Source organism: Nannobrachium achirus (genome assembly GCF_963921795.1).
Source record: "Nannobrachium achirus genome assembly, chromosome: 5".
NCBI classification, from domain to species: domain Eukaryota; kingdom Metazoa; phylum Chordata; class Actinopteri; order Myctophiformes; family Myctophidae; genus Nannobrachium; species Nannobrachium achirus.
The window spans coordinates 1,126,569-1,152,110 of record NC_137814.1 but is presented as its reverse complement, the minus strand read 5'-3'; the positions used below and the strand labels follow the sequence as shown (position 1 = coordinate 1,152,110).

At 41.9% G+C, this 25,542-nt stretch overlaps 1 protein-coding gene across 1 annotated transcript in view; it reads right to left on the bottom strand.

Moving 5' to 3' along the window:
* Positions 1-25,542, bottom strand: part of LOC308286158 (uncharacterized protein) — a gene marked incomplete at its 5' end in the record, with an annotated part of 82,224 nt that overhangs the window by 15,349 nt on the left and 41,333 nt on the right. Inside the window, 7 exons of the mRNA XM_080727114.1 lie at positions 4,722-5,008; positions 6,716-6,852; positions 8,362-8,437; positions 9,311-9,407; positions 10,639-10,767; positions 11,369-11,469; positions 24,921-24,974. Of these exons, the coding sequence (XP_080583240.1) occupies positions 4,722-5,008; positions 6,716-6,852; positions 8,362-8,437; positions 9,311-9,407; positions 10,639-10,767; positions 11,369-11,469; positions 24,921-24,974 (881 nt within the window). The remainder of the gene's footprint in view (positions 1-4,721; positions 5,009-6,715; positions 6,853-8,361; positions 8,438-9,310; positions 9,408-10,638; positions 10,768-11,368; positions 11,470-24,920; positions 24,975-25,542) is intronic.

Genomic DNA, 25,542 nt, shown 5'->3' with positions numbered 1-25,542 from the left:
GAAACAACAACACATCAGATGATACACTGAAACAACAACACATCAGATGACACACTGAAACAACAACACATCAGATGACACACTGAAACAACAACACATCAGATGACACACTGAAACAACAACACATCAGATGACACACTGAAACAACAACACATCAGATGACACACTGAAACAACAACACATCAGATGATACACTGAAACAACAACACATCAGATGATACACTGAAACAACAACACATCAGATGACACACTGAAACAACAACACATCAGATGATACACTGAAACAACAACAACAACACATCAGATGACACACTGTAACAACAACACATCAGATGACACACTGTAACAACAACACATCAGATGACACACTGAAACAACAACACATCAGATGATACACTGAAACAACAACACATCAGATGATACACTGTAACAACAACACATCAGATGACACACTGAAACAACAACACATCAGATGACACACTGAAACAACAACACATCAGATGACACACTGAAACAACAACACATCAGATGACACACTGAAACAACAACACATCAGATGATACACTGAAACAACAACACATCAGATGACACACTGTAACAACAACACATCAGATGACACACTGTAACAACAACACATCAGATGACACACTGAAACAACAACACATCAGATGACACACTGAAACAACAACACATCAGATGACACACTGTAACAACAACACATCAGATGACACACTGTAACAACAACACATCAGATGACACACTGAAACAACAACACATCAGATGACACACTGAAACAACAACACATCAGATGATACACTGAAACAACAACACATCAGATGACACACTGAAACAACAACACATCAGATGACACACTGAAACAACAACACATCAGATGATACACTGAAACAACAACACATCAGATGACACACTGAAACAACAACACATCAGATGATACACTGAAACAACAACACATCAGATGACACACTGAAACAACAACACATCAGATGACACACTGAAACAACAACACATCAGATGACACACTGAAACAACAACACATCAGATGACACACTGAAACAACAACACATCAGATGACACACTGAAACAACAACACATCAGATGACACACTGAAACAACAACACATCAGATGATACACTGAAACAACAACACATCAGATGATACACTGAAACAACAACACATCAGATGACACACTGAAACAACAACACATCAGATGATACACTGAAACAACAACACATCAGATGATACACTGTAACAACAACACATCAGATGACACACTGAAACAACAACACATCAGATGATACACTGAAACAACAACACATCAGATGATACACTGAAACAACAACACATCAGATGATACACTGTAACAACAACACATCAGATGACACACTGAAACAACAACACATCAGATGACACACTGTAACAACAACACATCAGATGATACACTGAAACAACAACACATCAGATGACACACTGAAACAACAACACATCAGATGATACACTGTAACAACAACACATCAGATGATACACTGTAACAACAACACATCAGATGATACACTGAAACAACAACACATCAGATGATACACTGTAACAACAACACATCAGATGACACACTGAAACAACAACACATCAGATGATACACTGTAACAACAACACATCAGATGACACACTGAAACAACAACACATCAGATGACACACTGAAACAACAACACATCAGATGACACACTGAAACAACAACACATCAGATGATACACTGAAACAACAACACATCAGATGATACACTGAAACAACAACACATCAGATGACACACTGAAACAACAACACATCAGATGATACACTGTAACAACAACACATCAGATGATACACTGAAACAACAACACATCAGATGATACACTGAAACAACAACACATCAGATGATACACTGTAACAACAACACATCAGATGATACACTGAAACAACAACACATCAGATGATACACTGAAACAACAACACATCAGATGATACACTGAAACAACAACACATCAGATGATACACTGAAACAACAACACATCAGATGATACACTGAAACAACAACACATCAGATGATACACTGTAACAACAACACATCAGATGATACACTGTAACAACAACACATCAGATGATACACTGTAACAACAACACATCAGATGATACACTGAAACAACAACACATCAGATGACACACTGAAACAACAACACATCAGATGACACACTGAAACAACACCACATCAGATGATACACTGAAACAACAACACATCAGATGACACACTGAAACAACAACACATCAGATGACACACTGTAACAACAACACATCAGATGACACACTGAAACAACAACACATCAGATGACACACTGAAACAACAACACATCAGATGACACACTGTAACAACAACACATCAGATGACACACTGAAACAACAACACATCAGATGACACACTGAAACAACAACACATCAGATGACACACTGAAACAACAACACGTCAGATGACACACTGTAACAACAACACATCAGATGACACACTGAAACAACAACACATCAGATGACACACTGTAACAACAACACATCAGATGACACACTGAAACAACAACACATCAGATGATACACTGTAACAACAACACATCAGATGACACACTGAAACAACAACACATCAGATGACACACTGTAACAACAACACATCAGATGACACACTGAAACAACAACACATCAGATGATACACTGAAACAACAACACATCAGATGACACACTGAAACAACAACACATCAGATGACACACTGTAACAACAACACATCAGATGACACACTGAAACAACAACACATCAGATGATACACTGTAACAACAACACATCAGATGATACACTGAAACAACAACACATCAGATGATACACTGTAACAACAACACATCAGATGATACACTGAAACAACAACACATCAGATGATACACTGAAACAACAACACATCAGATGATACACTGAAACAACAACACATCAGATGATACACTGAAACAACAACACATCAGATGACACACTGAAACAACAACACATCAGATGACACACTGAAACAACAACACATCAGATGACACACTGAAACAACAACACATCAGATGATACACTGAAACAACAACACATCAGATGATACACTGAAACAACAACACATCAGATGACACACTGAAACAACAACACATCAGATGACACACTGAAACAACAACACATCAGATGACACACTGAAACAACAACACATCAGATGACACACTGAAACAACAACACATCAGATGACACACTGTAACAACAACACATCAGATGACACACTGAAACAACAACACATCAGATGACACACTGAAACAACAACACATCAGATGACACACTGAAACAACAACACATCAGATGACACACTGAAACAACAACAGATCAGATGACACACTGAAACAACAACACATCAGATGACACACTGAAACAAGACTCCAGTGACAGATGGAGCAGATAGTTACCCGTGATTATGAGTTTGACTAGCTTTATAAAAATCAAACCTCGGTTCGAAGTGAAGCGGTGAACTTTTATTCTATGTGTTCTAGAGCTATGAACTCTGTGATCTATACATTCTTTATATTCTGAATGAATGAATGATTTTATCTGGAGGGCCGAATTGTCATGTGAAGCTTGACCAATCCTCAAAGTATCCAATCATCAGACCGGGACGGACACGACACACATATTCTGGACGTACGGGACAGATAAAACCTGTTCATTCTGGACTGGAATGACCATATATGGACATGAACGGGACACACATGTACGGGACAGATAAAACCTGTTCATTCTGGACTGAAATGACCATATATGGACATGAACGGGACACACATGTACGGGACAGATACAACCTGTTCATTCTGGACTGAAATGACCATATATGGACATGAACGGGACACACAAAGCCACTCCTTGGAAGCGGCTTTCACCGCTTCAAAAAATACATCTGAAACATCTAAATACATCCTAAAAACATCTAAATACATCCTAATAGTAAGGGGAACATAAGAAAATCTGCGAAGTAAATCGCTACCAAGAAATTTCTTCACCAATGTGTTTCTAAAGGTGTTTAATAATATGTACTAAAAGGTTGAAATTCAACTCCCGGGGGAAACCTCATAAAAAAATATTCATGTTTGTGTCCCATTAACTTTACTATACAGGAAGAAAATACAAAAAATAAATCTGCTTTAAGTAGCATGTGAGGGGTCAAACCAGGGGTTTTTCATGATGCTGAATCCATTGCAAGCATTTGTTTTGGGCTACAAATGGCCCCTACAAAACGGTGAAAAGTGATGATTCATCACTAAACTATTGTTTTGTGGGTCTGATTTTAGCCCAAGGAATGTTTTTACATGCAAAACAAATGCTTGCAATGGATTCAGCATCATGAAAAACCCCTAGTTTGACCCCTCACATGTTACTTAAAGCAGATTTATTTTGTGTATATCTTTCCTGTATAGTAAATTAATGGGACCCAAACACAAATCAGTTTTTTAAAGAGGTTTCCCCCGGGAGTTGAATTTCAACCTTTTAGTACATATTATTACACACCTTTAGAAACACATTGGTGAAGAAATCTATTGGTAAAGATGTACTTCGCAGATTGGTCAAATATCTTATAAAATCCCCTTACTATAAAAACATCTAAATACATCCTAATTACCTGAAGTCAGGAAATTTCTTCTTGGACTTCCTGGAAGTCGAGGAGTCGCTGGTGGAGGGCGTGGCCTCGGTGATGAGGATATGTGGGAGGGGCAGGGGGGTGGAGCTTATAGGGAGGAGGGTGGAGCTTAGGCACAGGGGGGTGGAGCTTAGGACAGAGACAGGGGGCGTTGCCATGGTGATGGGCCCCGCCCCCACCAACACAGGAAGGGCCAGTGATTGGCTGTCCTCCGGGGGGTTGTTGAACAGTGATTGGCCGTCCTCCGGGGGGTTGTGGAACAGATCCTCCTATAGGGAGAGAGGGGGGCGGAGTCATGATGTGTACTGTAGAAGCAGACGTCATCTATATAGAGCACCGCAGTGTGACATCAGTTACACCAGGGGGCGCTGTTCCCCATGGGTCACAAGAGTTAGTTTTACCAACTGGTCGATAGATACACCGCTGATTACGTCACAAAATCCCCTGCAAAATGACGTCAGAATTCGTGAGATATTTTTGCCAGACCCATGAAATGGGTAGGGCCTACATAAGCAAATGTCTGTCGGTCCGGGTTTTCTATATAAAGGGTATATATGATGATGACATGATGATGACATGCCTACAAAAGGCATGATGTCATAAATGATGATGACAGACCGGGGGTCTGGCACAACCAGGTTGACCTGGTCTAGTTATAAACTAGAAATACTGTTCCTACGAAACAGTGTGGGCTCGCTGCTCCCTCATTGGCTAAAGTGATGTCACCAAGAACGCTGATCCTCATTGGCTAAGGCCTTTGTACTGTCGGTCATTTTTTTTTGAGGAGAACTTGATATACTGTATATATATATTCTGCCCTCAGTTTGAGTTCATGTTTTTATGTTCATGTTAGATACTTATGTCTTCCCCACGCTTACTTCTAGTCTGTCAGCAAATCTGTACTGTGTGGAACTATTTTGTATGTTGCCCTGATCTTTAGTACATGTCATTATGAGACCATGTTTAGAATAGCATCTCTGTTAGAATGAGAGTATAGGAACTGTCTGAAAATGAGGCAGAGGAGGCTGGTGCCCTGAGAGGGCTGACAGTGAGAGGCCAGGAGGCCTGCTCCTCTGATGCTGTAATGCTGTTACTCTGTTCAACATTTTGCCTTTTTGAATAAATCTTCGTCAATCCTTCATCCTGTTCATTCTGGACTGAAATGACCATACATGGACATGGGGGACACACAAAGCCACTCCTTGGAAGCGGCTTTCACCGCTTCAAAAATATGCAGGATTGTTCCCAGTGTTGACGGTGACACGACGTTGACGCGCCCAGTGGAGCCGGGGGGTCAGTGGTAGTGTTAGTGTTAGTAACCTGTCCTCTGAAGCTCTCTCTCAGCTTGTCTTGGTGGGGTATAGTGTTAGTGGTAGGGTTTAGGGTATAGTGTCAGTAACCTGTCCTCTGAAGCTCTCTCTCAGCTTGTCTCTGGAAGGAGGATGACTCAGGGTTAAATGGTATAGGGTTAGGGTTAGGGTTTAGGGTATAGGGTATAGGGTATAGGGGTAGTGTTAGTAACCTGTCCTCTGAAGCTCTCTCTCAGCTTGTCTCTGGAAGGAGGATGACTCAGGTTTAAATGGTTTAGTGTTAGTAGTAGTGGTAGGGTTTAGGGTATAGTGTTAGTGGTAGTGGTAGGGTTTAGGGTTTAGGGTATAGGGGTAGTGTTAGTGGTAGGGTTTAGGGTTTAGGGTATAGGGGTAGTGTTAGTAACCTGTCCTCTGAAGCTCTCTCTCAGCTTGTCTCTAGAAGGAGGATGACTCAGGTTTAAATGGTATAGGGTTAGGGTTAGGGTTTAGGGTATAGGGTATAGGGTATAGGGGTAGTGTTTATAACCTGTCCTCTGAAGTTCTCTCTCAGCTTGTCTCTAGAAGGAGGATGACTCAGGTTTAAATGGTATAGGGTTAGGGTTTAGGGTATAGTGTTAGGGTTAGGGGTAGTGGTAGGGTTTAGGGTATAGGGGTAGTGTTAGTAACCTGTCCTCTGAAGCTCTCTCTCAGCTTGTCTCTAGAAGGAGGATGACGCCTGGCTTTCTGTGCCAGCTGAGCTCTGGCTCTGTGAGCACTGGAGTCCAGCCTGGATGTATCTGGAACAGACATGCTCCAGTCTGGAGCTGAGGGGCAGGCACACACACACACACACACGCAGGCAGGCGTGCAACACACACACAGACACACACACGCACGCACACGCACACGCACACGTGCACACACACACACACACACACACACACACACACACACACACACACACACACACACACACACACACACACACACACACACACACACACACACACACACACACACACACACACACACACACACACACACACACACACACACACACACACACATACATACATACATTAGTAGACATCAACATTTCAGGATTCAGATTTTATGAATGCCATTTTTTATTTGTTAACAAATTTAATTTGTTGTTGTTAACAGGTGTAACTTTGTCAGAATGTTTTTGTTTGTATATAGTTTATTACGAGCGCAACTGAAGGGTCAGGAGAAGTAGAACAGTTTCTTTTCCCCCAGTGGGGAATACGTTTGCGGGAACGCCGTAGTGTCAATAAAACAACAACATCCGGGAAAATTCTCACGCCGGGAGTTGAAGATGAACAATGAAGCAGCAATGAAGCCTCCTAGAACAGCTTCATATCGTGTTAATGAAGCCTCCTAGAACAGCTTCATATCGTGTTAATGAAGCCTCCTAGAACAGCTTCATATCGTGTTAATGAAGCCTCCTAGAACAGCTTCATATCGTGTTAATGAAGCCTCCTAGAACAGCTTCATATCGTGTTAATGAAGCCTCCTAGAACAGCTTCATATCGTGTTAATGAAGCCTCCTAGAACAGCTTCATATCGTGTTAATGAAGCCTCCTAGAACAGCTTCATATCGTGTTAATGAAGCCTCCTAGAACAGCTTCATATCGTGTTAATGAAGCCTCCTAGAACAGCTTCATATCCTGACCAGGCTTTTATCTTCCATGATGAGGAAGCCTGGCCAAAGATATGTAATTAATGAAGATAGCTCATCCTCATTGGACCCAATAGAGTGCGACATGGTACACAAAGCCTACAAATAGACTCCTAAGTGGGCGCCGGCTCTGACGGCAAATCTCGCGCACGTCCTGTTTGCTGGTGCTATAGATCTGTTTACTGGTGCTATAGATCTGTTTACTGGTGCTATAGATCTGTTTACTGGTGCTATAGATCCCGTGAGTGTGTTGCTGGGACAGCTAAAGAGCAATAATAAAGTTGATTTTCTCAGTTGTTGTGTCGCTGAAAAAAGCCACTTTAATATGACAATTTTCTTAATATTATGTGGCTTGTGATGATCTGGTCCAATATTTAGTTCAGTGACTATAGCTTCTGAACTATTATTTTGCTCTGTGTTCACGTTAGCTCTCCCATTGTAAATGAATAGACTCCAAACATGCTTCCGCCTCCTAAAAAGGTATCTACCTACGTCACACAGAAACGGGAAGTACAGGTTTTTTGCACCCTCTTGCTATCGCCCTCTTGGGCCTGGCTACGCGAGGCTGGTCAGAATGAGACCCACCTGAGACTGAAGGTTCCATAGAGTTACTGTTGGTCAGAATGAGACCCACCTGAAGGTTCCATAGAGTTACTGTTGCTGTTGCTGTTGATCTCAGGCCCCGCCTCCTTCCCCTCCAGCCGTGTGATCTGAGGACATCCAATCAGCACCCAGAAGAGACCAAGGGGTGTAACCATACATTTAACAGCAATACGATACGCATCACGATACATGGTTGACGATACGATACATGGACGATATTGGTTCATTCATGGAGATACGATACCATTCCATTCAATGATTTAAAATGGATACAGTAACTATTTAGCAAAGACATTAAATCTGTGTGAAACGTGTCAATAGTGCAGTTTTGTTAAGGGAGAAATCTATTATTATGGATATAAATAAGTAAACACTGTGATTCTCTAGCAAATACATGGACATTATATTACAACACATATGGACAAACCCACACCTTGACATGAACACAGAGATTACACACATTTATTGATAAACCAAGAGTAGCTAAATGGAATGAAACATGGGTGCCTTTTTCATTTTCCCTCATAAAATGGCCAAATACAAGGCACAAATACTTAGTTTTTTCCATACAACCGATTACTGCATTGTAAAACGATACAGTACGATATTTGCTTTTGCATCGATATAGTAGATGATTGCAAATTAAAATAGATGTTTCGATTCAGTTACTATATCGTCTAATTGTGAGTAGTAACAATGACCTGTGTGTGTAGTCTAACCGTCTCTCCAGGGTGTCTCTGTGTGCAGTGCATTGTGGGTAGTGTAGTGATAGTGACCTGGGTTTGTAGTCTCTCCAGGGTGTCTCTGTGTGCAGTGCATTGTGGGTAGTGTAGTGTAGTGATACTAACCTGGGTTTGTAGTCTCTCCAGGGTGTCTCTGTGTGCAGTGCATTGTGGGTAGTGTAGTGATAGTGACCTGGGCCTGTAGTCTCTCCAGGGTGTCTCTGTGCAGTGCATTGTGGGTAGTGTAGTGATACTGACCTGTCCCTGTAGTCTCTCCAGGGTCTCTCTGTGCAGCTGGTCTCTCTGCTCCAGCTGGGTCCTAAGCTCCGCCTCTCTCCTGTCCCGCTCCTCCTCCCTGGGTTAATATGTACATATTTACAGTTTAGGCATTTAGCAGACGCTTTTAACACATCTGGTGCCAACCCTGAGTTTCCCAAGTTTGGGCCGTTTTTGAAGAAAAACATTTTTTATTTTTGGATCTCCAGAAATGTAATAGGCATGATCGTGATCGCGAAATTGCATGTTTAACCCCCATACCAACCCATTCTTTCAAACATGGCCGCCATGTTTAGTTTACATAATGTAAAAACATAATGGCTTCTATCTCATGAATGCCTGAACGGATTTCCAAGCGGATTTTTTTGTTTGAAAGATGTGAACAGTGTGCACACACGTGGTGCATGATCTAGGCATGGGCGTGCACGATCCGTGCACTATAAATTACATGGAAGTCTATGGAGACCATGGCATCGCGGGACATTGAAGAGAAAAAATCACTGCAACATAAGTGTTAATCCAAAGCAACTTAAATAAGCAGGTAATACACATCACTATAATAAGCAAGATAATATGTCAGTACATCAACAACAATATAACCAGTAAGATCCCTAATCGGGAGATAATAGACCATCAGGTCGCAGCGTGATTTTAGGTCCAAAAATGTGTTAAAAAAAGTCAGCCTGATGGTGGCGCTATATGGGACAGATACATGTTGATGAGATGAGTGTAGACATACTGTGTAGAGATTTGTGTGATTTTAGGGCAAAAACTATAGGAGCAGTGTTCAAAAATGTGTTTTAAAAAATCGGCCTGAAGGTGGCACTAGATGGGACAGATCCATGTTGAAGACATGAGTGTAGACATACTGTGTACCGATTTGCGTGATTTTAGGGCAGAAATTGTAGGATCTGTGTCCGTAAATGTGTTTTGCAAGAACCGGCCTCATGGTGGCGCTAGAAGAGGGTCATGTGAGAAAAGAGGAGATCCATGTTGATGAGATGTGTGTAGACATCTCTTTGTCTGTGGCAGAGCAACGCGGTGAGCAGTCGATTTGGGGCGTCATTTGGTAGTTTTTTAGCTTTTTGGCTGGGGCTGCGGGGGTCCCTGGAAGAGTGGAGGTTGTGGATTGGCAGAAAAGGAGTGTGTGTGAAAAATCTCACAAATCTCACATGGCGGAGATATGAGTAGGGCAAAAGTTTGACGTGACAGACAGACTGACGGACAGACAGGCGGTGGAGGTTTTGATAGTAACTGCGACCTGACGGTCGCAACAAATGCATAATAATAATAATAATAAAAATAATTACCTGCTCTGGTATTCTCTCACCAGTCTCTTGGCCTTGTTGTATTTCACCTCCAGGCTCTCTGATTGGCTCTGAGCGTCAGCCAATCGCTGACTCACCACCCTGCAGAGGGTCTGAGCTTCCTGCCAGTACCTGATGATGTCATCAACATTCATCTCATTAATATTCATCATCAATATTCACCACCCTGATGATGTCATCAACACATATCCATCATCAATAATGATTGACAGCAAACCTAGCCAATCCTTCTATTGTAAATACCATTTATTTTTGCATCGACTGTTTTTCTTATTTTCTCTGCATAGAGCTGTGTTTTCTCTGTCTGCCATTCAATGCAATATTTCCTGAGCGTATACTTTTAGTTGACCTTGTACCAGAACTGTACCGTCATGAAACTGTACCTTTTCCTATGCAACCTTCAATCTACCAATCAATCAATCAAAGATGATCATCAATCACAGATAAGTATAGGTAGATACTGATATTGACCGCTAACGACCGATATGTGGGTGCACCCTTCAACGTTCGTCAGTATTCACATAATTCACATGGAAACCATCCTGATGGCAAACACCTTGTTTATATTCAATCATATCCATCTGTTCAGCTCAAATATGAAGGTGAGTCAGAATTATAATAATGTTTAAATATAAATATGAAGGAGTCAGAATAATAAAGTTTAAATATAAACATGAAGGAGTCAGAATTATAAAGTTTAAATATTTCATACTTTGTTAGTTTCTCTGCTTTCTCCTCCTCTTCCTCCACTCTCTGCTCCAGCTGAGCCTTCTGGGTAATCCAAGATGTCTCCCTCTGCTCCCACTGCTTCACCTGAGAACAGAACACCATGTTAGACTGAACCTCCTCTATGAGAACAGAACACCATGTTAGACTGAACCTCCTCTATGAGAACAGAACACCATGTTAGACTGAACCTCCTCTATGAGAACAGAACACCATGTTAGACTGAACCTCCTCTATGAGAACAGAACATCATGTTAGACTGAACCTCCTCTATGAGAACAGAACATCATGTTAGACTGAACCTCCTCTATGAGAACAGAACACCATGTTAGACTGAACCTCCTCTATGAGAACAGAACACCATGTTAGACTGAACCTCCTCTATGAGAACAGAACACCATGTTAGACTGAACCTCCTCTATGAGAACAGAACATCATGTTAGACTGAACCTCCTCTATGAGAACAGAACATCATGTTAGACTGAACCTCCTCTATGAGAACAGAACATCATGTTAGACTGAACCTCCTCTATGAGAACAGAACATCATGTTAGACTGAACCTCCTCTATGAGAACAGAACACCATGTTAGACTGAACCTCCTCTATGAGAACAGAACATCATGTTAGACTGAACCTCCTCTATGAGAACAGAACACCATGTTAGACTGAACCTCCTCTATGAGAACAGAACACCATGTTAGACTGAACCTCCTCTATGAGAACAGAACACCATGTTAGACTGAACCTCCTCTATGAGAACAGAACATCATGTTAGACTGAACCTCCTCTATGAGAACAGAACATCATGTTAGACTGAACCTCCTCTATGAGAACAGAACACCATGTTAGACTGAACCTCCTCTATGAGAACAGAACATCATGTTAGACTGAACCTCCTTTATGAGAACAGAACACCATGTTAGACTGAACCTCCTCTATGAGAACAGAACATCATGTTAGACTGAACCTCCTCTATGAGAACAGAACACCATGTTAGACTGAACCTCCTCTATGAGAACAGAACACCATGTTAGACTGAACCTCCTCTATGAGAACAGAACATCATGTTAGACTGAACCTCCTCTATGAGAACAGAACACCATGTTAGACTGAACCTCCTCTATGAGAACAGAACACCATGTTAGACTGAACCTCCTCTATGAGAACAGAACATCATGTTAGACTGAACCTCCTCTATGAGAACAGAACACCATGTTAGACTGAACCTCCTCTATGAGAACAGAACATCATGTTAGACTGAACCTCCTCTATGAGAACAGAACACCATGTTAGACTGAACCTCCTCTATGAGAACAGAACATCATGTTAGACTGAACCTCCTCTATGAGAACAGAACACCATGTTAGACTGAACCTCCTCTATGAGAACAGAACATCATGTTAGACTGAACCTCCTCTATGAGAACAGAACACCATGTTAGACTGAACCTCCTCTATGAGAACAGAACACCATGTTAGACTGAACCTCCTCTATGAGAACAGAACACCATGTTAGACTGAACCTCCTCTATGAGAACAGAACACCATGTTAGACTGAACCTCCTCTATGAGAACAGAACATCATGTTAGACTGAACCTCCTCTATGAGAACAGAACATCATGTTAGACTGAACCTCCTCTATGAGAACAGAACACCATGTTAGACTGAACCTCCTCTATGAGAACAGAACATCATGTTAGACTGAACCTCCTTTATGAGAACAGAACACCATGTTAGACTGAACCTCCTCTATGAGAACAGAACATCATGTTAGACTGAACCTCCTTTATGAGAACAGAACATCATGTTAGACTGAACCTCCTCTATGAGAACAGAACACCATGTTAGACTGAACCTCCTCTATGAGAACAGAACATCATGTTAGACTGAACCTCCTCTATGAGAACAGAACACCATGTTAGACTGAACCTCCTCTATGAGAACAGAACATCATGTTAGACTGAACCTCCTCTATGAGAACAGAACATCATGTTAGACTGAACCTCCTCTATGAGAACAGAACACCATGTTAGACTGAACCTCCTCTATGAGAACAGAACACCATGTTAGACTGAACCTCCTCTATGAGAACAGAACATCATGTTAGACTGAACCTCCTCTATGAGAACAGAACACCATGTTAGACTGAACCTCCTCTATGAGAACAGAACATCATGTTAGACTGAACCTCCTCTATGAGAACAGAACACCATGTTAGACTGAACCTCCTCTATGAGAACAGAACACCATGTTAGACTGAACCTCCTCTATGAGAACAGAACATCATGTTAGACTGAACCTCCTCTATGAGAACAGAACACCATGTTAGACTGAACCTCCTCTATGAGAACAGAACATCATGTTAGACTGAACCTCCTCTATGAGAACAGAACACCATGTTAGACTGAACCTCCTCTATGAGAACAGAACACCATGTTAGACTGAACCTCCTCTATGAGAACAGAACATCATGTTAGACTGAACCTCCTCTATGAGAACAGAACACCATGTTAGACTGAACCTCTTCTATGAGAACAGAACATCATGTTAGACTGAACCTCCTCTATGAGAACAGAACACCATGTTAGACTGAACCTCTTCTATGAGAACAGAACACCATGTTAGACTGAACCTCCTCTATGAGAACAGAACATCATGTTAGACTGAACCTCCTCTATGAGAACAGAACACCATGTTAGACTGAACCTCCTCTATGAGAACAGAACACCATGTTAGACTGAACCTCCTCTATGAGAACAGAACACCATGTTAGACTGAACCTCCTCTATGAGAACAGAACATCATGTTAGACTGAACCTCCTCTATGAGAACAGAACACCATGTTAGACTGAACCTCCTCTATGAGAACAGAACATCATGTTAGACTGAACCTCCTCTATGAGAACAGAACATCATGTTAGACTGAACCTCTTCTATGAGAACAGAACACCATGTTAGACTGAACCTCCTCTATGAGAACAGAACACCATGTTAGACTGAACCTCCTCTATGAGAACAGAACACCATGTTAGACTGAACCTCCTCTATGAGAACAGAACACCATGTTAGACTGAACCTCCTCTATGAGAACAGAACATCATGTTAGACTGAACCTCCTCTATGAGAACAGAACACCATGTTAGACTGAACCTCCTCTATGAGAACAGAACACCATGTTAGACTGAACCTCCTCTATGAGAACAGAACATCATGTTAGACTGAACCTCTTCTATGAGAACAGAACACCATGTTAGACTGAACCTCCTCTATGAGAACAGAACACCATGTTAGACTGAACCTCCTCTATGAGAACAGAACACCATGTTAGACTGAACCTCTTCTATGAGAACAGAACACCATGTTAGACTGAACCTCCTCATATGAGAACAGAACACCATGTTAGACTGAACCTCCTCTATGAGAACAGAACACCATGTTAGACTGAACCTCCTCTATGAGAACAGAACACCATGTTAGACTGAACACCTCTATGAGAACAGAACATCATGTTAGACTGAACCTCCTCTATGAGAACAGAACACCATGTTAGACTGAACCTCCTCTATGAGAACAGAACACCATGTTAGACTGAACCTCCTCTATGAGAACAGAACATCATGTTAGACTGAACCTCCTCTATGAGAACAGAACACCATGTTAGACTGAACCTCCTTTATGAGAACAGAACACCATGTTAGACTGAACCTCCTCTATGAGAACAGAACACCATGTTAGACTGAACACCTCTATGAGAACAGAACATCATGTTAGACTGAACCTCCTCTATGAGAACAGAACACCATGTTAGACTGAACCTCCTCTATGAGAACAGAACACCATGTTAGACTGAACCTCCTCTATGAGAACAGAACACCATGTTAGACTGAACCTCCTCTATGAGAACAGAACATCATGTTAGACTGAACCTCCTCTATGAGAACAGAACACCATGTTAGACTGAACCTCCTCTATGAGAACAGAACACCATGTTAGACTGAACCTCCTCTATGAGAACAGAACACCATGTTAGACTGAACCTCCTCTATGAGAACAGAACACCATGTTAGACTGAACCTCCTCTATGAGAACAGAACATCATGTTAGACTGAACCTCCTCTATGAGAACAGAACATCATGTTAGACTGAACCTCCTCTATGAGAACAGAACACCATGTTAGACTGAACCTCCTCTATGAGAACAGAACATCATGTTAGACTGAACCTCCTCTATGAGAACAGAACATCATGTTAGACTGAACCTCCTCTATGAGAACAGAACACCATGTTAGACTGAACCTCCTCTATGAGAACAGAACATCATGTTAGACTGAACCTCCTCTATGAGAACAGAACATCATGTTAGACTGAACCTCCTCTATGAGAACAGAACACCATGTTAGACTGAACCTCCTCTATGAGAACAGAACACCATGTTAGACTGAACCTCCTCTATGAGAACAGAACATCATGTTAGACTGAACCTCCTCTATGAGAACAGAACACCATGTTAGACTGAACCTCCTCTATGAGAACAGAACATCATGTTAGACTGAACCTCTTCTATGAGAACAGAACACCATGTTAGACTGAACCTCTTCTATGAGAACAGAACATCATGTTAGACTGAACCTCCTCTATGAGAACAGAACACCATGTTAGACTGAACCTCCTCTATGAGAACAGAACACCATGTTAGACTGAACCTCCTCTATGAGAACAGAACACCATGTTAGACTGAACCTCCTCTATGAGAACAGAACACCATGTTAGACTGAACCTCCTCTATGAGAACAGAACATCATGTTAGACTGAACCTCCTTTATGAGAACAGAACACCATGTTAGACTGAACCTCCTCTATGAGAACAGAACACCATGTTAGACTGAACCTCCTTTATGAGAACAGAACACCATGTTAGACTGAACCTCCTCTATGAGAACAGAACATCATGTTAGACTGAACCTCCTCTATGAGAACAGAACACCATGTTAGACTGAACCTCCTCTATGAGAACAGAACACCATGTTAGACTGAACCTCCTCTATGAGAACAGAACACCATGTTAGACTGAACCTCCTCTATGAGAACAGAACATCATGTTAGACTGAACCTCCTCTATGAGAACAGAACACCATGTTAGACTGAACCTCCTCTATGAGAACAGAACACCATGTTAGACTGAACCTCCTCTATGAGAACAGAACATCATGTTAGACTGAACCTCCTCTATGAGAACAGAACACCATGTTAGACTGAACCTCCTCTATGAGAACAGAACATCATGTTAGACTGAACCTCCTCTATGAGAACAGAACACCATGTTAGACTGAACCTCCTCTATGAGAACAGAACATCATGTTAGACTGAACCTCCTTTATGAGAACAGAACATCATGTTAGACTGAACCTCCTCTATGAGAACAGAACATCATGTTAGACTGAACCTCCTCTATGAGAACAGAACATCATGTTAGACTGAACCTCCTCTATGAGAACAGAACACCATGTTAGACTGAACCTCCTCTATGAGAACAGAACACCATGTTAGACTGAACCTCCTCTATGAGAACAGAACATCATGTTAGACTGAACCTCCTCTATGAGAACAGAACATCATGTTAGACTGAACCTCCTCTATGAGAACAGAACACCATGTTAGACTGAACCTCCTCTATGAGAACAGAACATCATGTTAGACTGAACCTCCTCTATGAGAACAGAACATCATGTTAGACTGAACCTCCTCTATGAGAACAGAACACCATGTTAGACTGAACCTCCTCTATGAGAACAGAACATCATGTTAGACTGAACCTCCTCTATGAGAACAGAACATCATGTTAGACTGAACCTCCTCTATGAGAACAGAACACCATGTTAGACTGAACCTCCTCTATGAGAACAGAACATCATGTTAGACTGAACCTCCTCTATGAGAACAGAACACCATGTTAGACTGAACCTCCTCTATGAGAACAGAACATCATGTTAGACTGAACCTCCTCTATGAGAACAGAACACCATGTTAGACTGAACCTCCTCTATGAGAACAGAACATCATGTTAGACTGAACCTCCTCTATGAGAACAGAACACCATGTTAGACTGAACCTCCTCTATGAGAACAGAACACCATGTTAGACTGAACCTCCTCTATGAGAACAGAACATCATGTTAGACTGAACCTCCTCTATGAGAACAGAACACCATGTTAGACTGAACCTCCTTTATGAGAACAGAACATCATGTTAGACTGAACCTCCTTTATGAGAACAGAACATCATGTTAGACTGAACCTCCTCTATGAGAACAGAACACCATGTTAGACTGAACCTCCTCTATGAGAACAGAACACCATGTTAGACTGAACCTCCTCTATGAGAACAGAACATCATGTTAGACTGAACCTCCTCTATGAGAACAGAACATCATGTTAGACTGAACCTCCTTTATGAGAACAGAACATCATGTTAGACTGAACCTCCTCTATGAGAACAGAACACCATGTTAGACTGAACCTCCTCTATGAGAACAGAACACCATGTTAGACTGAACCTCCTCTATGAGAACAGAACACCATGTTAGACTGAACCTCCTCTATGAGAACAGAACATCATGTTAGACTGAACCTCCTTTATGAGAACAGAACATCATGTTAGACTGAACCTCCTCTATGAGAACAGAACACCATGTTAGACTGAACCTCCTCTATGAGAACAGAACATCATGTTAGACTGAACCTCCTCTATGAGAACAGAACATCATGTTAGACTGAACCTCCTCTATGAGAACAGAACATCATGTTAGACTGAACCTCCTCTATGAGAACAGAACACCATGTTAGACTGAACCTCCTCTATGAGAACAGAACACCATGTTAGACTGAACCTCCTCTATGAGAACAGAACACCATGTTAGACTGAACCTCCTCTATGAGAACAGAACATCATGTTAGACTGAACCTCCTTTATGAGAACAGAACATCATGTTAGACTGAACCTCCTCTATGAGAACAGAACATCATGTTAGGACTGAACCTCCTCTATGAGAACAGAACACCATGTTAGACTGAACCTCCTCTATGAGAACAGAACATCATGTTAGACTGAACCTCCTCTATGAGAACAGAACACCATGTTAGACTGAACCTCCTTTATGAGAACAGAACATCATGTTAGACTGAACCTCCTCTATGAGAACAGAACATCATGTTAGACTGAACCTCCTCTATGAGAACAGAACATCATGTTAGACTGAACCTCCTCTATGAGAACAGAACACCATGTTAGACTGAACCTCCTCTATGAGAACAGAACATCATGTTAGACTGAACCTCCTCTATGAGAACAGAACACCATGTTAGACTGAACCTCCTCTATGAGAACAGAACATCATGTTAGACTGAACCTCCTCTATGAGAACAGAACACCATGTTAGACTGAACCTCCTCTATGAGAACAGAACATCATGTTAGACTGAACCTCTTCTATGAGAACAGAACACCATGTTAGACTGAACCTCCTTTATGAGAACAGAACATCATGTTAGACTGAACCTCCTCTATGAGAACAGAACATCATGTTAGACTGAACCTCCTCTATGAGAACAGAACACCATGTTAGACTGAACCTCCTCTATGAGAACAGAACATCATGTTAGACTGAACCTCCTCTATGAGAACAGAACATCATGTTAGACTGAACCTCCTCTATGAGAACAGAACACCATGTTAGACTGAACCTCCTCTATGAGAACAGAACACCATGTTAGACTGAACCTCCTCTATGAGAACAGAACACCATGTTAGACTGAACCTCCTCTATGAGAACAGAACACCATGTTAGACTGAACCTCCTCTATGAGAACAGAACATCATGTTAGACTGAACCTCCTCTATGAGAACAGAACACCATGTTAGACTGAACCTCCTCTATGAGAACAGAACATCATGTTAGACTGAACCTCCTCTATGAGAACAGAACACCATGTTAGACTGAACCTCCTCTATGAGAACAGAACACCATGTTAGACTGAACCTCCTCTATGAGAACAGAACACCATGTTAGACTGAACCTCCTCTATGAGAACAGAACACCATGTTAGACTGAACCTCCTCTATGAGAACAGAACACCATGTTAGACTGAACCTCCTCTATGAGAACAGAACACCATGTTAGACTGAACCTCCTCTATGAGAACAGAACACCATGTTAGACTGAACCTCCTCTATGAGAACAGAACATCATGTTAGACTGAACCTCCTCTATGAGAACAGAACACCATGTTAGACTGAACCTCCTCTATGAGAACAGAACACCATGTTAGACTGAACCTCTTCTATGAGAACAGAACACCATGTTAGACTGAACCTCCTCTATGAGAACAGAACATCATGTTAGACTGAACCTCCTCTATGAGAACAGAACACCATGTTAGACTGAACCTCCTCTATGAGAACAGAACATCATGTTAGACTGAACCTCCTCTATGAGAACAGAACATCATGTTAGACTGAACCTCCTCTATGAGAACAGAACACCATGTTAGACTGAACCTCCTCTATGAGAACAGAACATCATGTTAGACTGAACCTCCTCTATGAGAACAGAACATCATGTTAGACTGAACCTCCTCTATGAGAACAGAACATCATGTTAGACTGAACCTCCTTTATGAGAACAGAACATCATGTTAGACTGAACCTCCTCTATGAGAACAGAACATCATGTTAGACTGAACCTCCTCTATGAGAACAGAACACCATGTTAGACTGAACCTCCTCTATGAGAACAGAACATCATGTTAGACTGAACCTCCTCTATGAGAACAGAACACCATGTTAGACTGAACCTCCTCTATGAGAACAGAACACCATGTTAGACTGAACCTCCTCTATGAGAACAGAACATCATGTTAGACTGAACCTCCTCTATGAGAACAGAACACCATGTTAGACTGAACCTCCTCTATGAGAACAGAACATCATGTTAGACTGAACCTCTTCTATGAGAACAGAACACCATGTTAGACTGAACCTCCTCTATGAGAACAGAACACCATGTTAGACTGAACCTCCTCTATGAGAACAGAACATCATGTTAGACTGAACCTCCTCTATGAGAACAGAACACCATGTTAGACTGAACCTCCTCTATGAGAACAGAACATCATGTTAGACTGAACCTCCTCTATGAGAACAGAACACCATGTTAGACTGAACCTCCTCTATGAGAACAGAACATCATGTTAGACTGAACCTCCTCTATGAGAACAGAACACCATGTTAGACTGAACCTCCTCTATGAGAACAGAACATCATGTTAGACTGAACCTCCTCTATGAGAACAGAACATCATGTTAGACTGAACCTCCTCTATGAGAACAGAACACCATGTTAGACTGAACCTCCTCTATGAGAACAGAACACCATGTTAGACTGAACCTCCTCTATGAGATAGAACTCTGCTCTTCACCTGAGAACAGAACATCATGTTAGACTGAACACCTCCTCTATGAGATAGAACCCTGCTCTTCACCTGAGAAGAGGGAAGTTATTAGCGACTTTAAGCAAATGACGGCTACGGCAGACGGCAACGGTAACCGGGAATGATCAGCGCTCGATGTATAAACCTGCCGCTCTACAATGCTAGAACCTTTCCACGTTGTGGCTACAACGCCTGCTGCGTAGAAACGTCGCCATGGTAACCAAACAGTTCAGTAAAAGGGGTGGGAGTCCGTCGCAGACGGCTGTTTGCTTAACGATCCTGACTGCTACGGTGAATACGTCATAGCAGTCGTAGTCCGCCTGGCGTTGCCATCCTGAAATTGTCGAACTTAAACTCTCTATTATAGAAGGAAGGGAAACACGTGATGCCGGGGATGCGCCATGACGGCCATGACACGTCTCCATGGGACACAAACTCACACCGGAAGTGTGATGAAATCCATGTCAGTGAATGGAGCTGAGCCACGTTAGACCAGCTCATCAACAATCACTGTTTATGAAGCACTGAGGCCTGATTATGGATCCCACTGGGAAAGATGGATGGAAACGGCATAGAGCGCTCGTTTTCAGTTATTGTCCACGACATTGCAAGCGGCGCGAAGGCCAGCGAACCTTGGTGCTGCTCTTCGCGGAGTGCCCGCGAAGAGCGGGCCAGGGCCGCGCGGCCGGCGGAGCGCCGCGCGAGTTACGAAGCCGTGGTGAATGCAATCGTTATTGCGCACGATAAACGCAATGATAATTGGGTTTTGGTTGCACCTCGCGCGGTCCAAGTGACTACAGCGGAGCGCTCCCTACGTCCGGTTCAGCCAATCACAAGCTTCAAAAATGAGTCCGGGGCAGGGTTATCCATCTTTCCCAGTGGGATCCATAATCACACAGCACTGAGACCTTTGTCATATAATCTGTTCAGGAATATAAAAGACATCAGAGTTTTTTTTTTTTCTAATCGTTTTCTTTTCGATGTGCACAGTAAATGATTAAATAATAATAACAGTAAATAATAATAGTTTCTGTCTCAAATACTTGGCACGTTCAGAAACACACTTTGTGCTCTTTAGAAACTGCTATAAAATGACACATCGTGCGCGCGTGCGTGCATGTGTGTGTGCGTGTGCATGGGACAAGGTGGGACAGGGTATTTTTTCAACCCAGTTGTGTCACAGAAGCCATAAAAAAGCAAAGAAAACTAAAAGTAGCAGCCAGGAAGTATTTGTGTGGTTTAGAAGTGTATGTCCTAATAAGGTCATGCGTTTCCTCCTCTAGCAGCCTGCTAAGTGGGTCACACTGTTCCACACACACACACACACACACACACACACACACACACACACACACACACACACACACACACACACACACACACACACACACACACACACACACACACACACACACACACACACACACACACACACACACACACACACACACACACACACACAGGGGGGGGTATCAAAAGGTATAAAGTACTCACTATGCAGCATGTCATGTTTTCGAACACATGCGAATCTTTTGAAAATAGAAACAGATCTACAAGCTCACAACGCGTTACATTGCAGCGCGCTGGGGAGGCTAGCTGTAATAAACGCCAAGGGTAGAAGTTATTTTAGTCTGTCCTAGAATGGAAACAGAGATTCTGTCAAGAGTTCCTCGTCACATCCACTGCATCTTAGGGGAAAACGTTCATATATTTAATAAAAAATCACACCCAATGTGAAGTGAGCGGTGGTCGTGCTTGCATAATGTATAATGCTATGGCAAAACGCTGAGGAAAACACATTGCTATGGCAACACGCTGAGGAAAAAGACTAGGATATAGGTCTAGGATGTAATTGGTGATTTAATATGGCTACACACACACACACACACACATTGCTATGGCAAAACACATTGCTATGGCAAAACGCGGAGGAAAAGTGGCTACAGATAGGTCTAGGATGTAACTGGTGATGTAATATGACTACACACACACACTGCTATAGAGCATCGCAGCGGAAGTGGATTCCTGGGGTCACTTAATATTCCCCATTCATTTTCGCCATAGACTTTTACAAAAATATTTATAACAATTATGTTAAGCCTCGAACCAAGCCATCCAGGATGGAGGTGAATCATGATCATATAACCTTTGATCCTATGTGAAAACATATTTTAATATTACATTATTTGATATACTACATTTAATAACTACCCTTTGTTTAGTGATTTTCAAAATGTTCTTTTCATAGAAAAAAAAGGTTGTATGGTCATGATTCACCTCCATCCTGGATGGCTTGGTTCGAGGCTTAACATAATTGTTATAAATATTTTTGTAAAAGTCTATGGCGAAAATGAATGGGGAATATTAAGTGACCCCAGGAATCCACTTCCGCTGCGATGCTCTATGTGCTCGTGTACAAGGTGGAGCGCTCCTGTTCTTGGGAGCGTGTGTGTCTGGGGCTCGCGCTGTCTACAGATGTGCCGTTTCAACGCTTCTGTATTTGCTGCGTGTGACGCCGTCAGCGGTGATATTGTAGTTGTGATTGTGGTTGTCTGCTGCAAAAATCTCTGCCGTTTTGTCATGTCTCATACATTGAGTTATGGGGTCTCAGACTAGACTAGGACTAGCCCTGCTGCTTGCTGCATCTCACAGACACTGACTGTCCGCAGTCAGTGTCTGTCACCGCAATGAGGCTCCAACGTCACTGAGTTAACCGCACGTTAAAAAGATTATCGGCATTAAAAGGATTTTGAGTTAACTCGTTAATAGCGCGGCTAATTTCGACACCTATACAATATTAGTCTTAGTTTTAGTCATCACAGCATACTTTTTATTTTGTTTCTATTTAGTTTTCGTCCGTGGAAAAAAGGTAGTCGATGAAAATTTTTCGTCATAGTTTTAGTCGACGAAATCAACCCTGCTTCTGGCTCAGGGTAACAGAATACAGTTGTATTATGACCGTAGGAAGCATTTACTATGAAACCCTGCAGAACCTGTCCGTCACTGAGTCACTAGGTAGGCTGACCTGCTGTGACATCACATTGTTGACCCATATTGTGCAATGTCCACATATGGACGCTCCATATACGGCCAAGACAGAATTAATTTATAAATGCCTCAATGTCTATTAGCTGACCTGCCCATATACGGAGATCCCTGATGTCATCTATATTAACTCACTTGCTGCCATTTAACAATACCTTCGTACTCCAATCCTGCCATGAGTCTCCATAGACTTCCATGTAATCAGTAGTGCACGGATAATGCACACCCATGCCTAGATCATGCACCACGTGTGTCCACATTGCTCACAGCTTTCAAACAAAAAAATCAGAATGGAAATCCGTTCAGGCATTCATGAGTTAACAGCCACTATGTTTTCCTATAATGTAAACAAAAATGGCTGCCATGCTTGAAATATGGGGTTGCTATGGGGGTTAAACATGCGATTTCGCGATCGCTATCATGCCTACTATCGTTTTTGGGGTCAAAATTTTTTTTTTGAAAAAAAATATTTTTGAATTATTTATTTATTTATTTTTATTTTTTTCAAAATTCTCGGGTTCCTCGGGCATGGCAGGGAGGTACATCGCGAAATTCTCGGGTTCCTCGTTTTTGGCAGCAAATGAGTTAAGCCCATAGCCTGGAATGCCCATGTATGGACATATTGTGTGAGACTCATGCGGTCTATGACATAAGACATCTATGATGTCAGACGTCAGTCATATCCATATTTGGGAAAATATTTTGTCCAACTTAAACAACCAACCGCAACTCGAATCATGCCTGCAAATGATTTATGTCCTGCGCGACCTCGCCTTTTAGGGTGAGGTTGCTTTTCGCCCTCAGTGCGTCTTACTGGTATATCACATGAAAGTTTTTAATGTGCATGTTTTTTCTTTTCTTTTTTTGCATAAATTAAAGCTCTGCCTCACGATACAAGAACGTCGCACAAACCTAGTGAAAACAGCTGGTCCGCGAGGCGTCGTGTGAGCTTGTAGATCTGCCGTTTTCACCGTTTTAAACGTGTTCTCACGTGTCACAGTGTCCTTACCTTCTCCTTGGCTTCACAGAGCTGCTCCGCTGTGTGATGGAAGGAGGACTGCAGCTGTGAACACACATGAAGATAACAGATCTATAAACAGCTGTGGACACATAAAGATAACAGATCTATAAACACTGTGGACACAAAGATAACAGATCTATAAACAGCTGTGGACACATAAAGATAACAGATTTATAAACAGCTGTGGACACACATAAACACTGTGGACACACATGAAGATAACAGAGGTATTCATTCCATTAAATTTCATAGACATTTAACCACTAAAATCATCAATACCTATTTGCCAAAAATAGCCGATCTACAAGCTTGTAGATCTGTTATGTTTGGCTATACATTTCTCCTCAGAATAGGGATGCGAGGGTTCAAGTTGTTAAGAATGATCCTATCACTAACCCTATTGTAGATTGTCTGACTGTCAGTACAGGAAGTGATGTCAGTGAGTCACAGTGATGTGGTACAGAATGACTCATATATGGGCATAAAAAGGATGTCACGTGACATCACTTCCTGTACTGACAGTCAGACAAGCTACGAGATTTCTCAGGGTATAAAAGTCCATATATGGTCATTCCCAAAAAAAAATAAAAAAATAAAAAATGTTTATGCC